At 43.3% G+C, this 17,345-nt stretch overlaps 1 protein-coding gene across 3 annotated transcripts; it reads right to left on the bottom strand.

The window, feature by feature from the left end:
* Positions 1 to 1,182: 1,182 nt before the first annotated feature.
* Positions 1,183 to 8,926, bottom strand: LOC135494592 (uncharacterized). Of its 3 annotated transcripts, XM_064782702.1 has the most exons (7): positions 8,750 to 8,926; positions 8,428 to 8,538; positions 3,980 to 5,168; positions 3,241 to 3,357; positions 2,369 to 2,519; positions 1,776 to 2,023; positions 1,183 to 1,476 (listed from the first exon to the last, which is right to left on the bottom strand). In XM_064782702.1, the coding sequence occupies exons 3-7, from the start codon at positions 4,823 to 4,825 to the stop codon at positions 1,318 to 1,320; spliced, it is 1,521 nt and encodes a 506-aa protein (XP_064638772.1). In that variant the 5' UTR covers positions 4,826 to 5,168; positions 8,428 to 8,538; positions 8,750 to 8,926; the 3' UTR covers positions 1,183 to 1,317. The 3 variants fall into 3 exon arrangements, with proteins under 3 accessions (XP_064638772.1, XP_064638774.1, XP_064638775.1); XM_064782704.1 differs by lacking the exons at positions 8,428 to 8,538; positions 8,750 to 8,926 and adding an exon at positions 7,509 to 7,638; XM_064782705.1 differs by lacking the exons at positions 8,428 to 8,538; positions 8,750 to 8,926 and adding an exon at positions 5,339 to 5,982.
* Between the last annotated feature and the right edge of the window lie 8,419 nt (positions 8,927 to 17,345).

Genomic DNA, 17,345 nt, shown 5'->3' with positions numbered 1-17,345 from the left:
GCCAAAATGGCGGTAAGTGCAAACAATTTTTCGAAAATTGCCGACTAAAGTAGCTTTTTCTCCTATATCCGTATTTCAAACATATTGATATATTATTTTTGAAAAACTTTATGTATCAGAGAATCAATGAAGTATCATATCATTGATGAAGTGTTTTCATACATCCTGTAATTGCCATTTGCAGAGATCTTTTCTCAAAATAGTGACACTTTCTTTGTGCAGGTGGCGACACCGTCACGACACGTGTCTGGTAAAAATGAGAAAAAAACCTATCACTTGTCTGTGCACACAGCAGATTTGGAACACATTAGTCCTGGCTGCCATGTGACCCCTTATGGCGTTATGCTGTGGCCTACAACGAAAGCCTACTAGGCTTAGGCCTATCACATTTTGTTTGACTCGACAATACAATTCCTTTCTCTTTCCAGATGATGTAAACTAGCCAATTCTGAGCTCCTTTCATGCGGGGCTTCGATGACCGTGCACCCGAGAAAGCAAACTTCATTCTTCATCTCTTTTATCTCTTATCATTCATCATCATCACTTATCTTCTCCACCCTCTTACTTTTCTCTATTCATTCATGCTGGTTCATACTCTCCCCATATCTCATGTCCATTACCTACCCCTTCCATGCCTTCTGGCATTGCGGGGACCTCATCTTCATTTCCATCCCATCTCATCCTCATCAATGGGCAATGATGACGAAGTAAGTAACTTGAGTGTTGCTCAATGTGATGCTGTGATGAAAAAATGCTCTGAGCCCATCAAAACAAATTTTCTTCTTGGTGTTGCACAGGAGGCCCCTCTTCAAGTGAGGACTGAATCGGCCATTGGATATTGCCTGGACCAGTCCCCAAGGCGAACGTTGGCTCATTTACAAGACAATCATTGATCACTCGACTCTATTGAACAAAACTTATGATAGTTACCCCATCATCATCTTGAGGAATGTAACCATGCTCAATTGTACCTCATCAATTCCTTCCGCGCATTACTCATCTTGAGAAGTCTTTATACATACTTGTCATTGCTGCAGGGATTCGGACTTAACTCAACTGGAAACAATATTCAGGAGTGGATAAAATGGGCAAAGGTGATGCAAACTTGACCATTAATTGTATGTATGCTTTTGAAAAGAAGCTAGAAATAAAGCCTTTCATAACTAACAAATAAATATTCGTTTATTCACATTCTTATAGAAAAACTGTATAAAATATACAATCGACGTAATTTGACACCTCCTCGGTTCTAAAACTAAGACCCAGTGGGCTTATAAATTTGCGTCTTCAGGAATCATGATATTCAAAGAAGTTTCTTCAAGTCCTTATCGGAGGTAAGATATTGTCTCTTGGGGAGTTGAGCTCCAGGGGAGGGAGTTGTGTCTTCTTGTCTCCAAACTCCTCTGAATTCGCCAGCAGTGTCTGGTCTAATTCATGCTCCTGGCTTGCCTTCCTCCTATTTGGTGGAAGGATATCCTGAAACAGAGTTAGAATGGGTTAGTTATAATAGAAGGAGGTTGTGACGTAGTGTCTCATGACGAAGGACAATGTCACATCCTAGTGCATGATGTTGAGGACTTGCTATAAGATGAATGAAAAAGTGGCAGGAGTTAAGGATAACTCTGTGCTGTGTTTCCAAATCAAGTCCATTCAATTTGACCTCTCTAATCAGGACACACCCTACTTTCAAGGGCAGTATTCTCAGTCCCGAGGGTGTCATTAGTCTTGTCAGTCCCAGGGGTGTCCTTAAAGAGAAGTTCTTCTCCTTTACTTACAAAGTTGAGCATTCCTCTTTGTAGGTCCCCCAAGGTGAAGGGCTGCACGTCCTGAGACATCTCAGCCCTTAATTCCTGCTGCTCTTTCTCTTGTTGTTGATGTTTCAGCATCTCCTTCTGTTTCTTCATCAGCTTCTGATGTGAGAGTGGCGCAGGCTTGACCCTTCGACCCACGAACTTGATGTGATTTGTTGTAGGGTGACCGGTTAACTTCATCTTGTTAACAGTGGCGTGGTGTTTAGTTTGCCCTGAAAGCAGACAGCAACAAGATTGTGCTAAAGTGAACTTATCACTGCCTTATGGTTGTGACTTTGTCCTCAAAAGACCGCTTAAGGACAAATCAAAATTATCATCACAAATGTAAAGACACTATTGAGTCTCTTTCCGTGCAGCAAGCACATCAATGACGACTTTCTATGAAAACAATGGTCATTGTTGCTCAGCAGGCCCGCTGTACGTAAAGGCAGAGGATACGTCTCGCAGCCCACAAAAATCTAATTGGCGCTTGGCTCCCAAATGCTGCAGACAAAACATTTACAAATGGACTTTTAATATCAGTATTTGCATGATGTGAAAGGACATTATTGTCATACCTTGATTCTTTTTGAGATAATCATCATACAGTGCCGGGTTCTTCTTCTCTTCTTGTAAGGAAGTGATTTTTATAAGACCAGTTTTGGGCAACATAGCTTTGGGCACCTTGTATTCCATCTTTGGGGCAGCCTGGTCCAAGTTCTTGGGGGCCTAGAATAAAGGATACTCAGTATCTCGTCGCAGCCAGGTACTTCGCGCAACAAACTATCTCTGGCGCTTTTTAATGGAAGTGACTACTTGGCAAGCCCGGCTTACCAAACAGCGACTTTTTCTTGTCCTGAATGGAGAGCCGAACTCATTAATATTAAAGTAAAGTCTCCAGCTCGCCAAACAGGGTAGATTTTTTACCTGTTTAGCAAGCCCGGCTGGCCGAACAGGGTGGTTGTTTAGTGCTGTTTGGCAAGCAGCTCTCCAAACAGGACAAAAAAAGATACCTGTTCGGCGAGCGGCTTGCCAAATAGACCCGGCCCTTTTTAATTATACACTCCGGACGCATTGGACCGGCCTCGTCCTGTCGCCAGGCGATCCAATTAGGATGACGCAATACACTGCCCCGGGAGTCTACTTTATTAGAGTCATCGTTGACATGACTGTAAGCAGTTGTAGAGCTATGCCTTTTGATGTAGACTCCCCAGGCAGACGACTTCTTCGTTCAATTCATACCTCCTCAATATAAGGGGAGGGATGGGGCTAGTTCACCGCATCTGACGGGGGAGATCATGGTTTCAAATCATTGTCAATTACCGGTACTGCATACTTCCCTAACTAGGGGAGTTTGTTTGAGCCCTTTTATCATCTATAGAGGGACTACTATCTACCACCGTACCTTACTTTTATTGCATGTATCAGCAGATAAGACAAAAAGCCTCACCTCATTTTCAGTCTGCATATTTCCTCTTGATGGTCTCTTTGAGAGATCTGTATCAGACATGGATGTGATCCGACGGATCATCGTGCTGGAAGATAGCTGGGGGTTCGATGGGTCGCGCTGAAAGACCAGGAAGACATAGGTATTGTATACCCAGAAACATTTGCAGCCACTACATATCACTATTTGTGAAATTGCAAGTTTGGCGCACTTTATATGGAGCGGTTTGACAACTCTGTAATATCAAATTCGATTAGATTTTTCTGTTTTGCAGCCATATACATGTATGTTAGAAAAGCAGTTTAGATTGTTGTGAGTTTTGAGATACGAGTTCATCTTTATCCGGTGAAGAGGATGAAGAGTTGTTTTAGAGCCAATGCCAAAAGAAGCAGGCAATGAGAATCGTGCAGGGCCAAGAACAAGCAAGTCAGGCAATGAGAATGGGACAGGACCAAGGACAAGAGAAGCAGGCAATGAGAATGGTGAAGCGCCAAGGACAAGGTAAGCAGGCTGGTAAAAGCAGGCAAGTAGAAAGGTGCAGTGCCGAGGACAAGAGAAGCCAGTAATGAGAACGCGGGTGCAGCGCCAAGGACAGGAGAAGTAGGCAATGAGAATGGTGCAGGATCAAGGACAACATGTACGTTGGAAATGAGACTGGTGCAGGGACAGGAAAAGCAGGCAGTGAGAGACAACAGGAATCTCATAATGATAGTGGAAACTCAAATAATCATTCTCATTTTACCTTAGTATCTTTGGCTTGAAACCCTTTTGACGGGCCGAACCCGACAGTTTTACTGCGTGAAAACCCTGGCATTGGACATGAAGTGACAAGAAAATCACAGTGTTTCTCATTATTAGCGTGCGCATTACTTGAACTGAGAATTATAGTCTTCTGCCTATGCATAGTCCCTTGCGCATGGCCATCAAAACTTTTATTCCCTTCCCAATGTTTTGAACCATTTTGCACTTTCTGTGAATGTTTTCCGTCATTTTGAAAAGACAAAGACGTGTTGTACCGACTCAAACTTCCCACACTACCCTCCCAATGACGTAGAGACGGTGTCTGTCCTTCATGATAAAATGTTTTGTTGCGTGATATCAAACTTGTGTTCGATAGTATCCTTGGTTCATCCGATTGTGTTGCGCACTGTGATAGATATTTTAACTTTTTTGTTGGAGTAATTTTATCCAATTTCGAATTTGAGCGGAGTTTGTTATCAGGAGATGAAGAATCACTTCCAAACCCGTTTTCTTTTTTGGGGCTGTGAGTGTCCCTCACATTGTTCGTGTGTACGCCCTCTGCGTCCCCCTTGCTGTTCAAGTGGACACCCTGTGACGTCTGGTGCCCCGGGGTCAGCAATCCATTTCCACAAGAGCTCCACGCATCCTCGTCTGCTACACTACTTTCGAGCTCCTCATTCGCCCAGGCAGCCTGTGTCTCCTCTTCCAACGAGTCGGCCCCATTGTCATTATTTTTCTCCTCTCTGGACCGCGGACTCCCTGATATACTTTTGTCTCTACCGTTACTAGTGTCATTGGTCATCTGGAGGGTGGTGCAGGTAATATCCGACGGAGCTACCATGGACATTTTAAACCTTTCCTAAGAATCACATTTACAAACTAATCCTCAGTCAGACAGAGATAGAAGTCCCAGAACACCGTCACAACCAAATATCACATTGTCGAGAAATCTGCTCAACCCCGCGGTCCCACAACTCGAAAATGGACATCACTGTTAACTCCAAAATCGCACTGAAACTAAATTCCGGTCAACCAACTGATGGAGAGGAAGCAAATAATGATATCAAATCCCACTGGGACCACCAATATCCAGCCTCGGCTTAGAACTACGAGTAAATTAATCCATCTTCAAGAAATACAATTCTGGCTTACGATCCAAAAATCATCGTCTTCTCAAGAAGTTCGCCTTCCTGAAAGTAAAAAGTAATAATATTATCAGAAGATCGAAAGTGGCATTCACGTCGATCTGAAAGAGTTCTAATTGCTTTAGGTTTTCATGTTGTAGCCAATGGTGGTGCCTGTGGTCAATCCTTCACGAATATCGTATTCCAAAGCAGGACCGAGATCGTCTTAATAATACCTCCCCGACGTCTGGCGATGTCCAATATCGTTGCCCCGGGATGTTCTCGTGATCGTCTCCTCTCACGAACAAGCATAGCCTGAGTCCGATACGGTATCAACAAATCACGAAATGCCAATATTGAATATGCTGTGTCGATTATTTCATACTTTTTCAACACAACATAAGAAGAAAAAAATACGCGTGTACAAGTATTCAAGTTCCCAGTAGAATTCGACTTGTCTTCGCGGAGTATTATTAATATTTTCCAGTCGAGCCCCCAACAACAAAGCCAGCAAAGCTTGTGTACTATATGCAAGAAAAGCTGGGTATAATAACGGATTTTTCTTATTAAAACTCATATCTAATTCGGTCAACTGCTGGCCTATAAAACGGCATATATCAAATTTAATCATCGCATACTTTAACGCCAACCTTATCCCTAACGCACGTGCATAGTTCTCTTGGCGGTGGATGCCAGTGCCACTGGAGGGTAATTTGGACCAAGAATTCGGTATTTTAGAGTTGTTAATGCAAAACAATGTTGATTGAGTATATATGGGACAAATTTGGATGCCAAATCCTCATCAATATTGTTAAATGAAAAGAGTGGCATAATAATATTTCAGTTGTATTTACCCAAGGTGAAAATATTGATGCATTTGCGGTATTAATATCCCAGTTACGTGCAATATTGTGACAACATCAACATGACCCAGAGAGTAATAAATGTACTGATTTTGACTCATGCTCAGTTCTTCAGTTTTCTCGAACTCAGTTATAGATTTTCCCTTGACAGTGATATAATTTCCGTATCCATTCATTTGTGTACAGCCAAATAATATTTTCACAGCCCAACAAGTACTGCTGTATCAATTGAACACGTTGTTCAATGCTGCACCACTGATTACAGAAGCGAAGTGATATTGATATTTCATAATTGATATTGGGCCAAAGCAAACATGTTGACACTTTCAAGGAGAATGCCAGCTCAAAATATCCATTAGTAATATAGGGAGTTTTTGCAAATCTCCGAAACGTCACGCGAAGGCCTATTGCATTGTTCGGCATCGTACCGGTAATCATGGAATTAGTTGGAACACTGCGACAGGCGTTCACGTTGGCGTTTCGGGGGATTTGCGATTAGGGAGTTTTCGCAAATCCCCCAAAACTTCAACGTGAACGCCTATCTCAGTGTTCGACCTCCCGATAACTATGTCGAACAAAGGGATAGGCGCTCGCGTTGACGTTGTTTGGGGGGGGGGGGGGGTTGCGAAAACTCCTGATTTCACAATATGACGGACGTCACTCCGGTATTTTATCAAGAATAATTACCAAAATGATATGGCATCCCTACCCCAAATCTGCTGCGCAATGACCAGTTGAATGTACATAACTGCTCAACCATTCGTATTACATGTATTCCAATCAATTTGGTGTCTTTAGGCCTACATATGTTTGTTGATCAATTATATCGGTGCGCAAATTTTGCATATCCCCGCCGGCTTCAGACGATCAGTTCTCAAAAGAGGATTAACTGCATTTTTTCGTTGACATTCGTCTGAACTTGATGTTGGAAATTTATCAACCCACTAAGAAACGGACCATCAAATATGTTAAGTTTGGCAACGCAATCGCCCCAATAAGTGGCTTATAACTTCTTTCAAGTTTGGCATATCTCTTGAAGTACGGTAAACGTATCTATAGTATACATCTTCACCAAAGGCAACCCGACTTTCTCAAGACAACTTGCGTCTGCACTTGACTAAAAATGTGTATTCATGGGCTGGGGCGATAATGTTATATCTTCAAGTAGATTTTCTCACGAACTTCGATTCTTCCCTTCCGCTTAAATAAACCCGTGATATGCCCAATCTATGCTTTTTGATAAGAACTGTACATTTACTGAACTGTTTGTCCACAATGCAAAGCTTTTAGGGCCAACATTCCAATTATTATGGTAAAGCGGTGGGGAGCCAGGCAAGGTCGAATTCGCAGGTTTTTACAGGACAATTAGAACACATTAGAAGTTTAAGAAACTGATGTGACACAGCCGACTTACCAGCGGTGAACATCAATCCTAAAGTCTCCTCACGGATAATACACACAACGATGGTAGATCGGCATGATGTGAAAACGAAACTAGTCAGATACAAAGATGTGATAAATGTTGTTATTGCAAAACACCTACCTTCCCCTGCCGACTAGCTTCGTAAAGCGTAGAGTCGGCACGAAATAAACCTGCACCACACCTTGTCCCCGTCTTAACGTTCAAATGATCGCCTCACACGCCTTCTTTCAGGAAGACGGCGGGAGATTCTTAAAGGCAAACCTGCCGTTTGATCTAATAAAATAAACAGCAATATTGCTGTACATTATCTCTCATTGTGAATGACTCGATCCGTGATTTTCAACACCAAGTCGTTCCCAATATATGGTCCATCCTTCAGCAAAACTGCAGTCCCATTCGCACCAAATCTTACGGTAGACTTGGTGAGACAAAAACAATTTAAAGGAAAAAGTCAATTTGCCGGAAAACAAATCCGCTTGATGAACCTTAAAATTGTATTTAGTTAGTTATGGCAGCAAAATAAACTGTATACTTTAAATATGTTAGTGGCTTAACGGGTCCTTACAGCAGATTTAACAATAAGGTCGGTTGCTAAAAAGCATTTGCCTTTATTCGACCGTGTGCTCTCTTGAATAGAAAGTATGAGCACGGATCGAAAACGATGTATGTTCGATATCTAAGAGATTTAATAACTGTTTCGTGAGATTGTAAAGTCTTTTCAGAGACGGCGTCATGTTGCTGATTCAAAAAAGCGAAAAAATGAGTTGAAGACATAAATGTAACAGACAAATCACTTTCCAAAATACAATTTTCGACATTTTGAGCCCACACAGTTTTCAGTCTCGTATTTTGAAAACTCGGATTAATGCTCAGTGGGTGTAAAAAACACACTGGAAGAAGCTAATTACACTCCCGACGCCGAGGACCGGTCTCGTCCCTCACCCAAAGAAGATCCAATTAGGATGACGCAACAGACTGCCCCGGGAGTCTAAGGCTAACAGCAGGCATCATTGAGATTCGGTTGAAGAAATAAACCTACCTCGTTGTCTAGGAGTCCACGATGAGACCTTGACGTCTCGACCACCAGTTGATGGTGTAGTTGTTTCGCCGTCCCGTTGACTATGTTGTAGATAAACTCATACTCCTTTTGCTGTAGAATAAAAACAAAGAGTTTTGTGGACATGGCCTGGTAATTTTCCTGTACAAGCGTGAATGCGAGCTGTACCAATGTACGGAGATATATGAGAGCCATGCCGACCGACCGGGGATGTAGGGCAATGGATATACGCACGCACAAAGCCGGTAGATTGGCATGATGAGAGACAACAATCGGCGACTTTGTGTAACTTCATTTGGCCCACCTGGCTCCTGCCTATAGAGTCTTCCTTTAACTGAAACCTGTTGCGCATGTTTTGAGTAGACTCCCTGGGCAACCCATGTCGTCATCATATTTTGGTATCCTTAGGGTGGGGAACGAGGCCGGTCCACTGCGTCCGGAGTGAAGTTTTAAGCTGCTTTCTGTGTTCTTCTTCACTGTTGGCCAACATATATACTGAAAGTCTTACACCATTGCAGTCATGACGACAATTGAGTGACCTGATTTTTTCATGAAACAGCCATAAAGTGTAGTCGTATCTAACCAAGCATAACCCATAGATTTCTCTCTTGCAATATCAATCGATTCATTGCATGTGTTGAAATTGGAATTAATGGACCGGTTCATGACTGCAGCATTAAAGGTACCATGACACCAAAGCGCTGTTGAAAGTTTATATCTTAAAGAACCCTTGTTTTGGGACTTTTAATCCAGCGAAAGCGCATCCCTTCACATGTCCAATCAAGCGATGCTGCCGTCCGCGCACACGGACTTGGCCGCGAAATGTAAGAACGACGCCTTAAATCCCACATGTTCATAAAGAAGAATTCAGGCCTAGCCCAATACACGGTATGTTGTTGAACAAAGCCCGTTCGCACCTAGGCCTAAACTCTCTTATCAAAGCGTTATCATGGCCAACCTACATCGACCCCCTGATACAGCTTTCATGGGGCTCGATTGCCGTAAACCTGTAAATAAACGTATTGTTAAAATCACACTCCATCTACAGAGCTTTCATTACTAACCTCTTTCCGGAGTGTGAAATTCAGAAGATTTCGTGTCCCACCAAGAAGATGGGCGCAGTTGGCGCCATGTTTTTCCAGCTGTTTTCGGACCACTTCACCCGTGGGTGGCCGGAAGATACTGGTCGACCTGTTGATCTTCTCGTTCAGGGCGAGGTTCTTTACGGACAAGGTGGCGAAGTTGTCAATGACCTCTTCATTGGTCAGGTTCTGCACTGATTCATCGAATGCTAAAACACAAATTAGGGAGTTTTCGCCAAGCCCCCGAAACGTCAACTTAAACACCTACCCAACTGTTCGACAAAGTTATCAAAGTTAGCCGTTTACGCGTTTCGGGGGATTTCAAAAACTCCCTATTATGTAAAGACTTCCCTGTGAGTCGCCACGGCCATTCTTGCAGAGGAAGGATCGGCTGACCGTCGGACCAATGGGACAATACATGTATAAGCAGGTTTCGCAAGCTTTACGAAGCGCCGCTACGAACTACGAAGAACAAAAGTACACGCAGGTAAATGTCCCAGCATGATATATTGTCAAGATCAACCTTATCACAAGTTGGTTATTGTTCCAGCATCCTCGTTTATCAGGGGTCTTCAATACAATAGTCTACTCCGGCTCTCGATGTTTCAATACCCCGGTATGTGTGTAATATGACCGGCATCTTTCTCTGCTATGACGAAGGAGTGAAAAAACTCTTAATCTCAGGATGATTGTACAGTACTTTACCCTCATGTCGCTACACTTACCAATACCACCGCCCGCTGACGATTGGAAACCTGGAGTCTTCGTCACTAGTTGTCCTGATCTGAAATGCCTAGTTCAGAGGAATAAAACCTAATACTTTGGTTGAAATAGTTGAATTGAAAGTCTTATTAAAAAGTTCTTGCCAGGCTTCCTAGGCAGCCCGATTCTGTCATCCTTTTTATTCCTCTCTTCCTATTAGAAGAGGGACGACCCCAATGACACAGCCGCCGGAGTGCAGTCGATAATTCTTCAGTGCGACACTTTTGTCCACGTCATATTCATTGAATACATGCACATTTCTTTACTTACTGTCCTAGACCAATTCCTGCGGAAGGAATCGGAGTCTCCACATGTTCATGTAAGGGTTGACCTCTCACCAAACCTGGGAACAGAACGTTCGCCTTGAGTTGCTTGAAATGATTCTGAAGCTCCTGCAAGGAAGCGTTGAGAAGAAGTTTGAATTGTCAAGAAAATGCGATGATATAATCGCTCGTCTGCGGTGGTCAGCTAAGGTCGCAGCGAATGCAGTCAATATCAAACCTAGCAGTTACCGGTTTTCCTGCAGACGAGAGATCCATTTTCGCACATACAGCAATTTAAATCGCAGGTCGCAGCAGTCTAAATTACTTGTTTTACCTCATCGAGTAGTTTCCTCTGGCTGTCCGTCAGACGTTTCTTGAGCTGAGTGTTGGCGTTTCTCATCTTGACAACCTGTTGCTGGGTCAGGTTGGTTGCGTACTTGATGAAGCCGTTCACGCCGTGCACCATGTGCTCGATCTGGAACAGAGAGAGGCAATCTCCCAATGAGAAGATAGCTAGCATTTGCTCCGTAGCGCAAAAGTACGCTGGTAAACGGTGGTAGTCTTGTTCGAGTTCCTGATCACGGTGTCGAATAACAGGGCAGGCTTTCGCGCTGGCGTTTCGGGAAATCTGCAAAAACTCCCTGATATGTTGTAACTACCAACATACGTTGTTTTGTTCAGTGACTTACCTCCCTTCCCAAATTATTCGATGTCAAATCGACAAGGTCATCAACCTTTTCCGGCGCTGAAAACTCCATCATGGCGTCTCCCATGTCTGTGATCCTGTGGTCGCTGGTCTCCGCGGGGACCTGATCTACCGAACCGACCCATTCGCCAGGGCCGGGAGGCGAGAATTGCACTGGATCCTTATCATTCCCGATCTAGAAAATTTTAGCCGAAATCAAGGTTAATCTAGACGTTCCAAAGGGAGAAACGATACAGAAAAATCTTCCAGTAATCATAATTTTATCTCAATTTGACACTATCACAGACTCATTCACTACATTCGAAATGTAACTTACCTTAGATCGAGTAGCGAATGGGTCACGAGTCGGGTCCGTTTGAGTTTCCTGGTGAAGCAGAAAAAGATATCATGAGTGGAGAAGACAAGAAAATCGATCAGCTCAGATCTTCCAGTCGAAATTATTGCCTATTGTACTCACCGCATCAACACCTTGGAATTTCTTTACTAGGGGATCGCATGTGGCAGCCATAAGGATAGACGGGCCAAACTGGAATCAAGGGGGAAAGGATATCACGATGATGACAATCGCTATAATTAAGGGAATACCTCGATTAACTATTTTTGGAGCAATCAGAAGGGCACATGTATGGAGAAAGAGGAAGAGTGGGGCGTCGCTCTACGACTAACTGATGATGTTTCCTTGTCTCTCAAATAGTTGAATTCGCTCTTTTGAACGGTTTGAATACTCACAGTAAAAGTGTTCTTGGTGGTAGTGACAAGGCAAGATTCGTTTTTGTTTTGAATAGAGAGAATGTCCTCGGCATCAACGCTATCCACCGGCGTCTGCTGGGTCTGAAAGATAAAAAAAATGGTTAACAAGAACTCACGTGTTATGATGTCATCGTACTACGCCACCTGTCGTCCTACTTACAGTTTCCTGGTGTGTCCCTGCAGCCTGCGATGCAATAAACCGAGCTGACAGCTCGTCAACCATCGGGGTGGAACGAAGTGCCTGGCAATAAGAATGAGGTTTCGGGATTCATTTTCTGGAAACTCGGATCGACGAAGTTATTTACGATTTAATCTCTGGTTAAGTTGGGACCTCTCCCCAGAACCTCTCGATCCCTTGTAGATCAGTTTTGTCACTGCACATGAAATTGCACGTTACGCGACGTTGTACTTTCGATTTCAATTAGAAATAAACTAGAAGTTGTAAGTTCTATTCCACTGTTCCACCAAGACCTACCGATGGCAGGGGGGTAGCGGCTTTCAAGGTGTCGATCTCATGATGCGCCTCAGCCAATTGATGCTCAATCGCCACAACCCGCTTCTGATTGATTTTCAACTCCTTTGTGAGTTGGTTTAAAACATCGCCTTCAGGTGGAACCACTGGTGTCGTCTGGCTGTCTGTTTTGACTGCTGCTGTCTGGCTTGACATCCTTGCCTGAATGTCTCCTACGCAGATGTCGCAGAGTGTCCGCGTGTGAGGCTTGATTCTAATGCCCGTGAGACTGCCGCTGGAAAATAGATTTGGAAAATCGCTGCACCTTGGATGACCGGTGTAACAGTTTTAACTGTCCCCTGGAAAGAATGCCTAACCTATTTTATGGTGAGGGATAAAGGAGTGGGCGGCTTGATTCCCCGCTTAGTTCGGCTTCGCCTGAGCATTCAATTCCGTCAAATTACCAAAATATCCGCTGAACCCGAGCATAGTTTCCCAACGTACAGGCACAGCGGTCACTCGCTCTAGTGGATCCGGGCCTTAAATCGAATTCGCAGTGAATGGCATTTGACGACCAAATCTAATCTTACTTGAATTTTTCTAGTTTCTCGCAAACTTCCGCGTCCAGTTCCACCATTTGCAACTCGTTGACAAGATCCAGCTTTTCACCTCGAAGTGTCCTCATTATCTCCTCGTTTTCTTTAACAGAGGCTTCCAGCTTCACGACGGTGTCTTCCAGATGCTAATAAGTCGATTAAACCAGTAAAAAGTTAGAGTATACACTCTAAAAACTAGGGGTGCCAAAAGGGTGCTATGGAAATCTTTAGGGTGCTCTGGCACTATGGGGTGTTGTGCGGAAGTGCGCACCCGAGGAAGAATGGTAATGACAAAATTGGGGTGTGGCGGCCAAAGGTGGGCATGCTGTTATAAGGTGATAAACCCCGGCTTATTGCTTCAAGAATTTATTTCGGGATATCTTACCTGTATGACTGGGTTGTCATCACTCTTAAGGTGATTGACATTCTTTTGTAAATCTTGGTTCTCCTGAAGAACAACATACTATGAGTCTAAAATATGATCAAATATGAATTTTCGTTGACTGATAATCGTAAGCAGTAATCAAACTATGAAACAACTGAACTGAAACAAGTGTGTGCTCCGATTTTCGTTGCACACCTCATCGCATCATAGATTGTCTCCGAGTCAGTTCATCGGGCGTAAAATGGACGTATCTTAACCTTTCTCGTGTCTTTCTTACCGTCTCTAATCTCTGAATAGTGTTCTTCGACTCCTTCAAGCGAGATTTCAGTATCCTCGGGTCGAGTTTCTCACCGCTGAAGCTCCCTCCACCGAAACCCTGCATGAAATAAGTACGCGAAAGAGAGGAAGATATTATGTTAGCCGGAATTTTTACTCTTGCTTGATAGCACTTCCCTTTTTAGTTTGTCCCCTTTCCCCAGTTCAACACCAAAACGTCCAGTGCTTTTTCCTTATTCAAACATGTACGTGTGCATGCACAACAGGCATATTTCGTCCACATTTCAACGATTTTGAGTCCAGTCCACACTTATGGGCGACTGAAGGATTCCTTCGCCTACCTTGCCAGTTTCAGCAGCGCCACCATTTCTATCACTTTCATCCTTTTCTTCGTCCTCTTCTTCCTCCTTCTCCATTGCCGCAAGTTGCCTTTTCATCGACGAATCATACTTTACCAACGCTTGACAAACTTTCTTATACTGTTTCGTCAATTTCCGCAGTTTGCTTTTGTATCTTGAAGTATCCCTGGTCACCTCAAGGTTCTCTTCTTTGCACCTCTGCACCATCTGCATTGTGATTGGATCAATTCAAAATTCAAAATTTAATCTGTAATTTCATTGGTTAGGATTTGTCAGTTCCTCTTCACATGTCTGCGCCGTCTAAATTGTGATTTGTTGAATTTCAAATTTGAAACTAACTCTGTAATTTCATTGGTTATAGAACATTCTTTTGTTTGCACGTCTCCGCCATCTAAATTGTGATTGGACCAGTTTGAAATTTGAATTTAATCCTGTGGTTTCATTGGCTTGGAACAGAAGCCACTGTTAGCAAACATACAGATTTTGTTCTCGCCCTATGTAGCCACTTTACCTTCTTGTGTATCAGTAAGTTCTTTTCCAAGCTGAAGAGGGAAAGAATAGAAGATGAATATGTTGTGAGTATTGTTTTGAAATCGGTAACATCGTTTGAAAGGTGTCCATTCTACTGAAATTAGCAATACATGTTTGGCGGTTAAAAACTTACCCGGCAGCCGTTTGCTGCTGCTTTTCTAATGTGCTCAGGATGTCCTTTAATTTCTCCTCCAACATCTTGATTTCTGAAGCGGCAAATGAGGTGAATTGAGGGGTGACTGGGCAGCCGAAAACTTGGTAATAATATAACGCACTTAATTTAAAATCTGATCTTCTCGGGTCCAACCTAAAACACCCTATAATCCCATTTTCTTCTGCGCCACCTACCGTCAGCACCGCCTGACCTCACTTTGGTCAACAAGCCGCAGATCTCGTTGGCGGCATACTTCCACGCGTCGTCCACGGCTTGGGCGTCTGCGGAAGGCCCAGCCCGTTTCTTCTTGTTAGCATACTTGAAGTCTTTAACCACCTTCTTTTGAAGCTCCGCTTTCTCTCTGTACGAAAATACACACTTTGCTTGGACTAAGTCTTTCAGTTCATATGTGATTTTTCCGGTTAGAAAGGTAAAATAAAGTACTTTTGATTCACGCTCCACTCATTCAAATAATTTAAATTCAAACTCAAATTTCCGCTTGTGATTTCAATTTCGATTTCTCAATTCCAATAAATGCACTTGTGTCGATTGATATACAAATATACAATGTACTATTCTACAAGATAACTTTTGGGGTGCCGATCGTTGTAACAATGCGCTCATTTAGCGAGGTTATCTTTTAAACGGAAAAAAGTAGCGGTCACTGCACCTTTGAAGCTGCTTCGTGTTGCGCCCTCTAGAGGCCTGGGCAACAATCTCTTGGTTTATCGCTTGAAGTTTTTCAAAACCCAATTTGGTGTCCACCATGCTCTTACTGCAAAATGATAATGATAAACGAATTTTCAATTTCCACTTTCAAATATTTTGGTCTTGAATAGGACCCATGATGTTGTTCGTTTACCTTTTCTTTCGAGTAAATTCGATCTCATTACCTGCATCAGTTATTGTGCAATAAGCATTTAGATTTGTTGACAAGACGATGGATGACGATGACGATTACGATGATGTCAATGGTGACGCTTACGATAACTATGATGATGCAAAATGGCGAGGGAGTGGTTGATATTATAACCCATCCCGACTGACCGGCGGTGTGCGTCAATCCTTAGGTCTTCTAGACACACAATGCCGGTAGATCGGCAAGATTATTACCTGACATCATTTGCGCTGGCGCTCAAATCCACATCGTATGATAGTACTGTCATATCCTGAAAGGTAACACAGGTTCGACCATTGTTAAAAACAGTACGCACGTCCCAAAGCCGCCGCTGTTGGAGATCGGATACATGAAAAAATATGTACATGAATGAAAAGATAGCAAGAAAATGAAGGAAAAAAAAATTGCTGTGGACTCACCGGGAGTCGAACCAGTGACCACGAGATCCTGTCCAGCATCGAAACCATTGAACCACCAAGGATTTCGTGTTGGTGGATATTTTCTTCGAATCTAATAGCCAGATCATGGTGATCTGAGATCGCCATGTTGAATACTTTGAGTATTCTTTGGCGGTTGCCACTTTGAGGGAGCGCTTATGGCAGCAAAAAATTAGTATGATGTTTCTAAGATCTATATTTCGAGTATACTGCGCGTGTTCTGGGAGATGTCGATGTGTACAACATTGAAAAATGCCTGTAAATGCTCCTTAGGCAATATAATGCAACATTTCTCAACATTTTGAACCCAAACTCATAGCTTACCATGTCACGGTCCTTACTAAACCACTGAAAAAGAAAAATAATCGTATGTATGATGATTGGGTCAAATCAGATAAACCAAATAACATGATAAGCCGAAGTTTTGGCTCCATTCCGTCCGTCGGTTTGGCCAGGGGTAAATCATCGGATCCATCATTTGGACAAGATGTCCAACACTAAGTCGCTGCTCCCTTTAAATTCAGTTTCTAGTTTACATAATAAGTTAAAACTAGCGTTGACAGATATTATTCAGCGGTTTTAGTGACAGTAACCCACTTCTGCATTATACTCACCTCCGCCAGCGATTCTAAAATCTCGTCTCTCTCCCGACTGACCTCGCTCGCCTCCCTCGAAATGTCCTTGTACTTGTTCAAGAATGTCTTCATCTTGAATTTCATCTGAGTTAAAACAATAATACCAGGTATTATACTTGAAGGTTTAGGGGTTGACAACAGACACCTCCATTTTGGTCAGAACTTCAAATCCTAAAGCGATATAAGAACTCCATCAAAATGAAGTGAATACCCACGGGAGGTTGTTCTCAGGGAAACGAAAAACAAACTCGGGCTCTTCTCTCCTAAACCCCTCTCTTACCTCACCACCATGCATAGAATTTATATGGTCCGAAACACCGGTGAACAGCGTGTCTGTTTCCGCTGCATTCTCGTCATACAGGCTCTCAAACTCTCGCAAGGCCTTGGACATTCTGTCTGTGATGTCCAGCAGCGATCTTGGATCGCTGGTGGGGACAGCAACGCCAAGGCTAACCGCGTTGAAATCATGGCGCTTGGAACCGGGGGACTGGTGCCCTGCTGTCACGGTAAGTTCTGGTGCAGGCACAGCTACAGAATTCTTCGGGACTCCAAAGGTCACTGGTCCCCGATCTATGGAAGATCTGCCGATGGTTCGTCGAGGAAACATGACAGGCT

Source organism: Lineus longissimus, chromosome 10 (genome assembly GCF_910592395.1).
Source record: "Lineus longissimus chromosome 10, tnLinLong1.2, whole genome shotgun sequence".
NCBI lineage: Eukaryota > Metazoa > Nemertea > Pilidiophora > Heteronemertea > Lineidae > Lineus > Lineus longissimus.
This window is presented reverse-complemented; position numbering and strand designations above follow the sequence as displayed.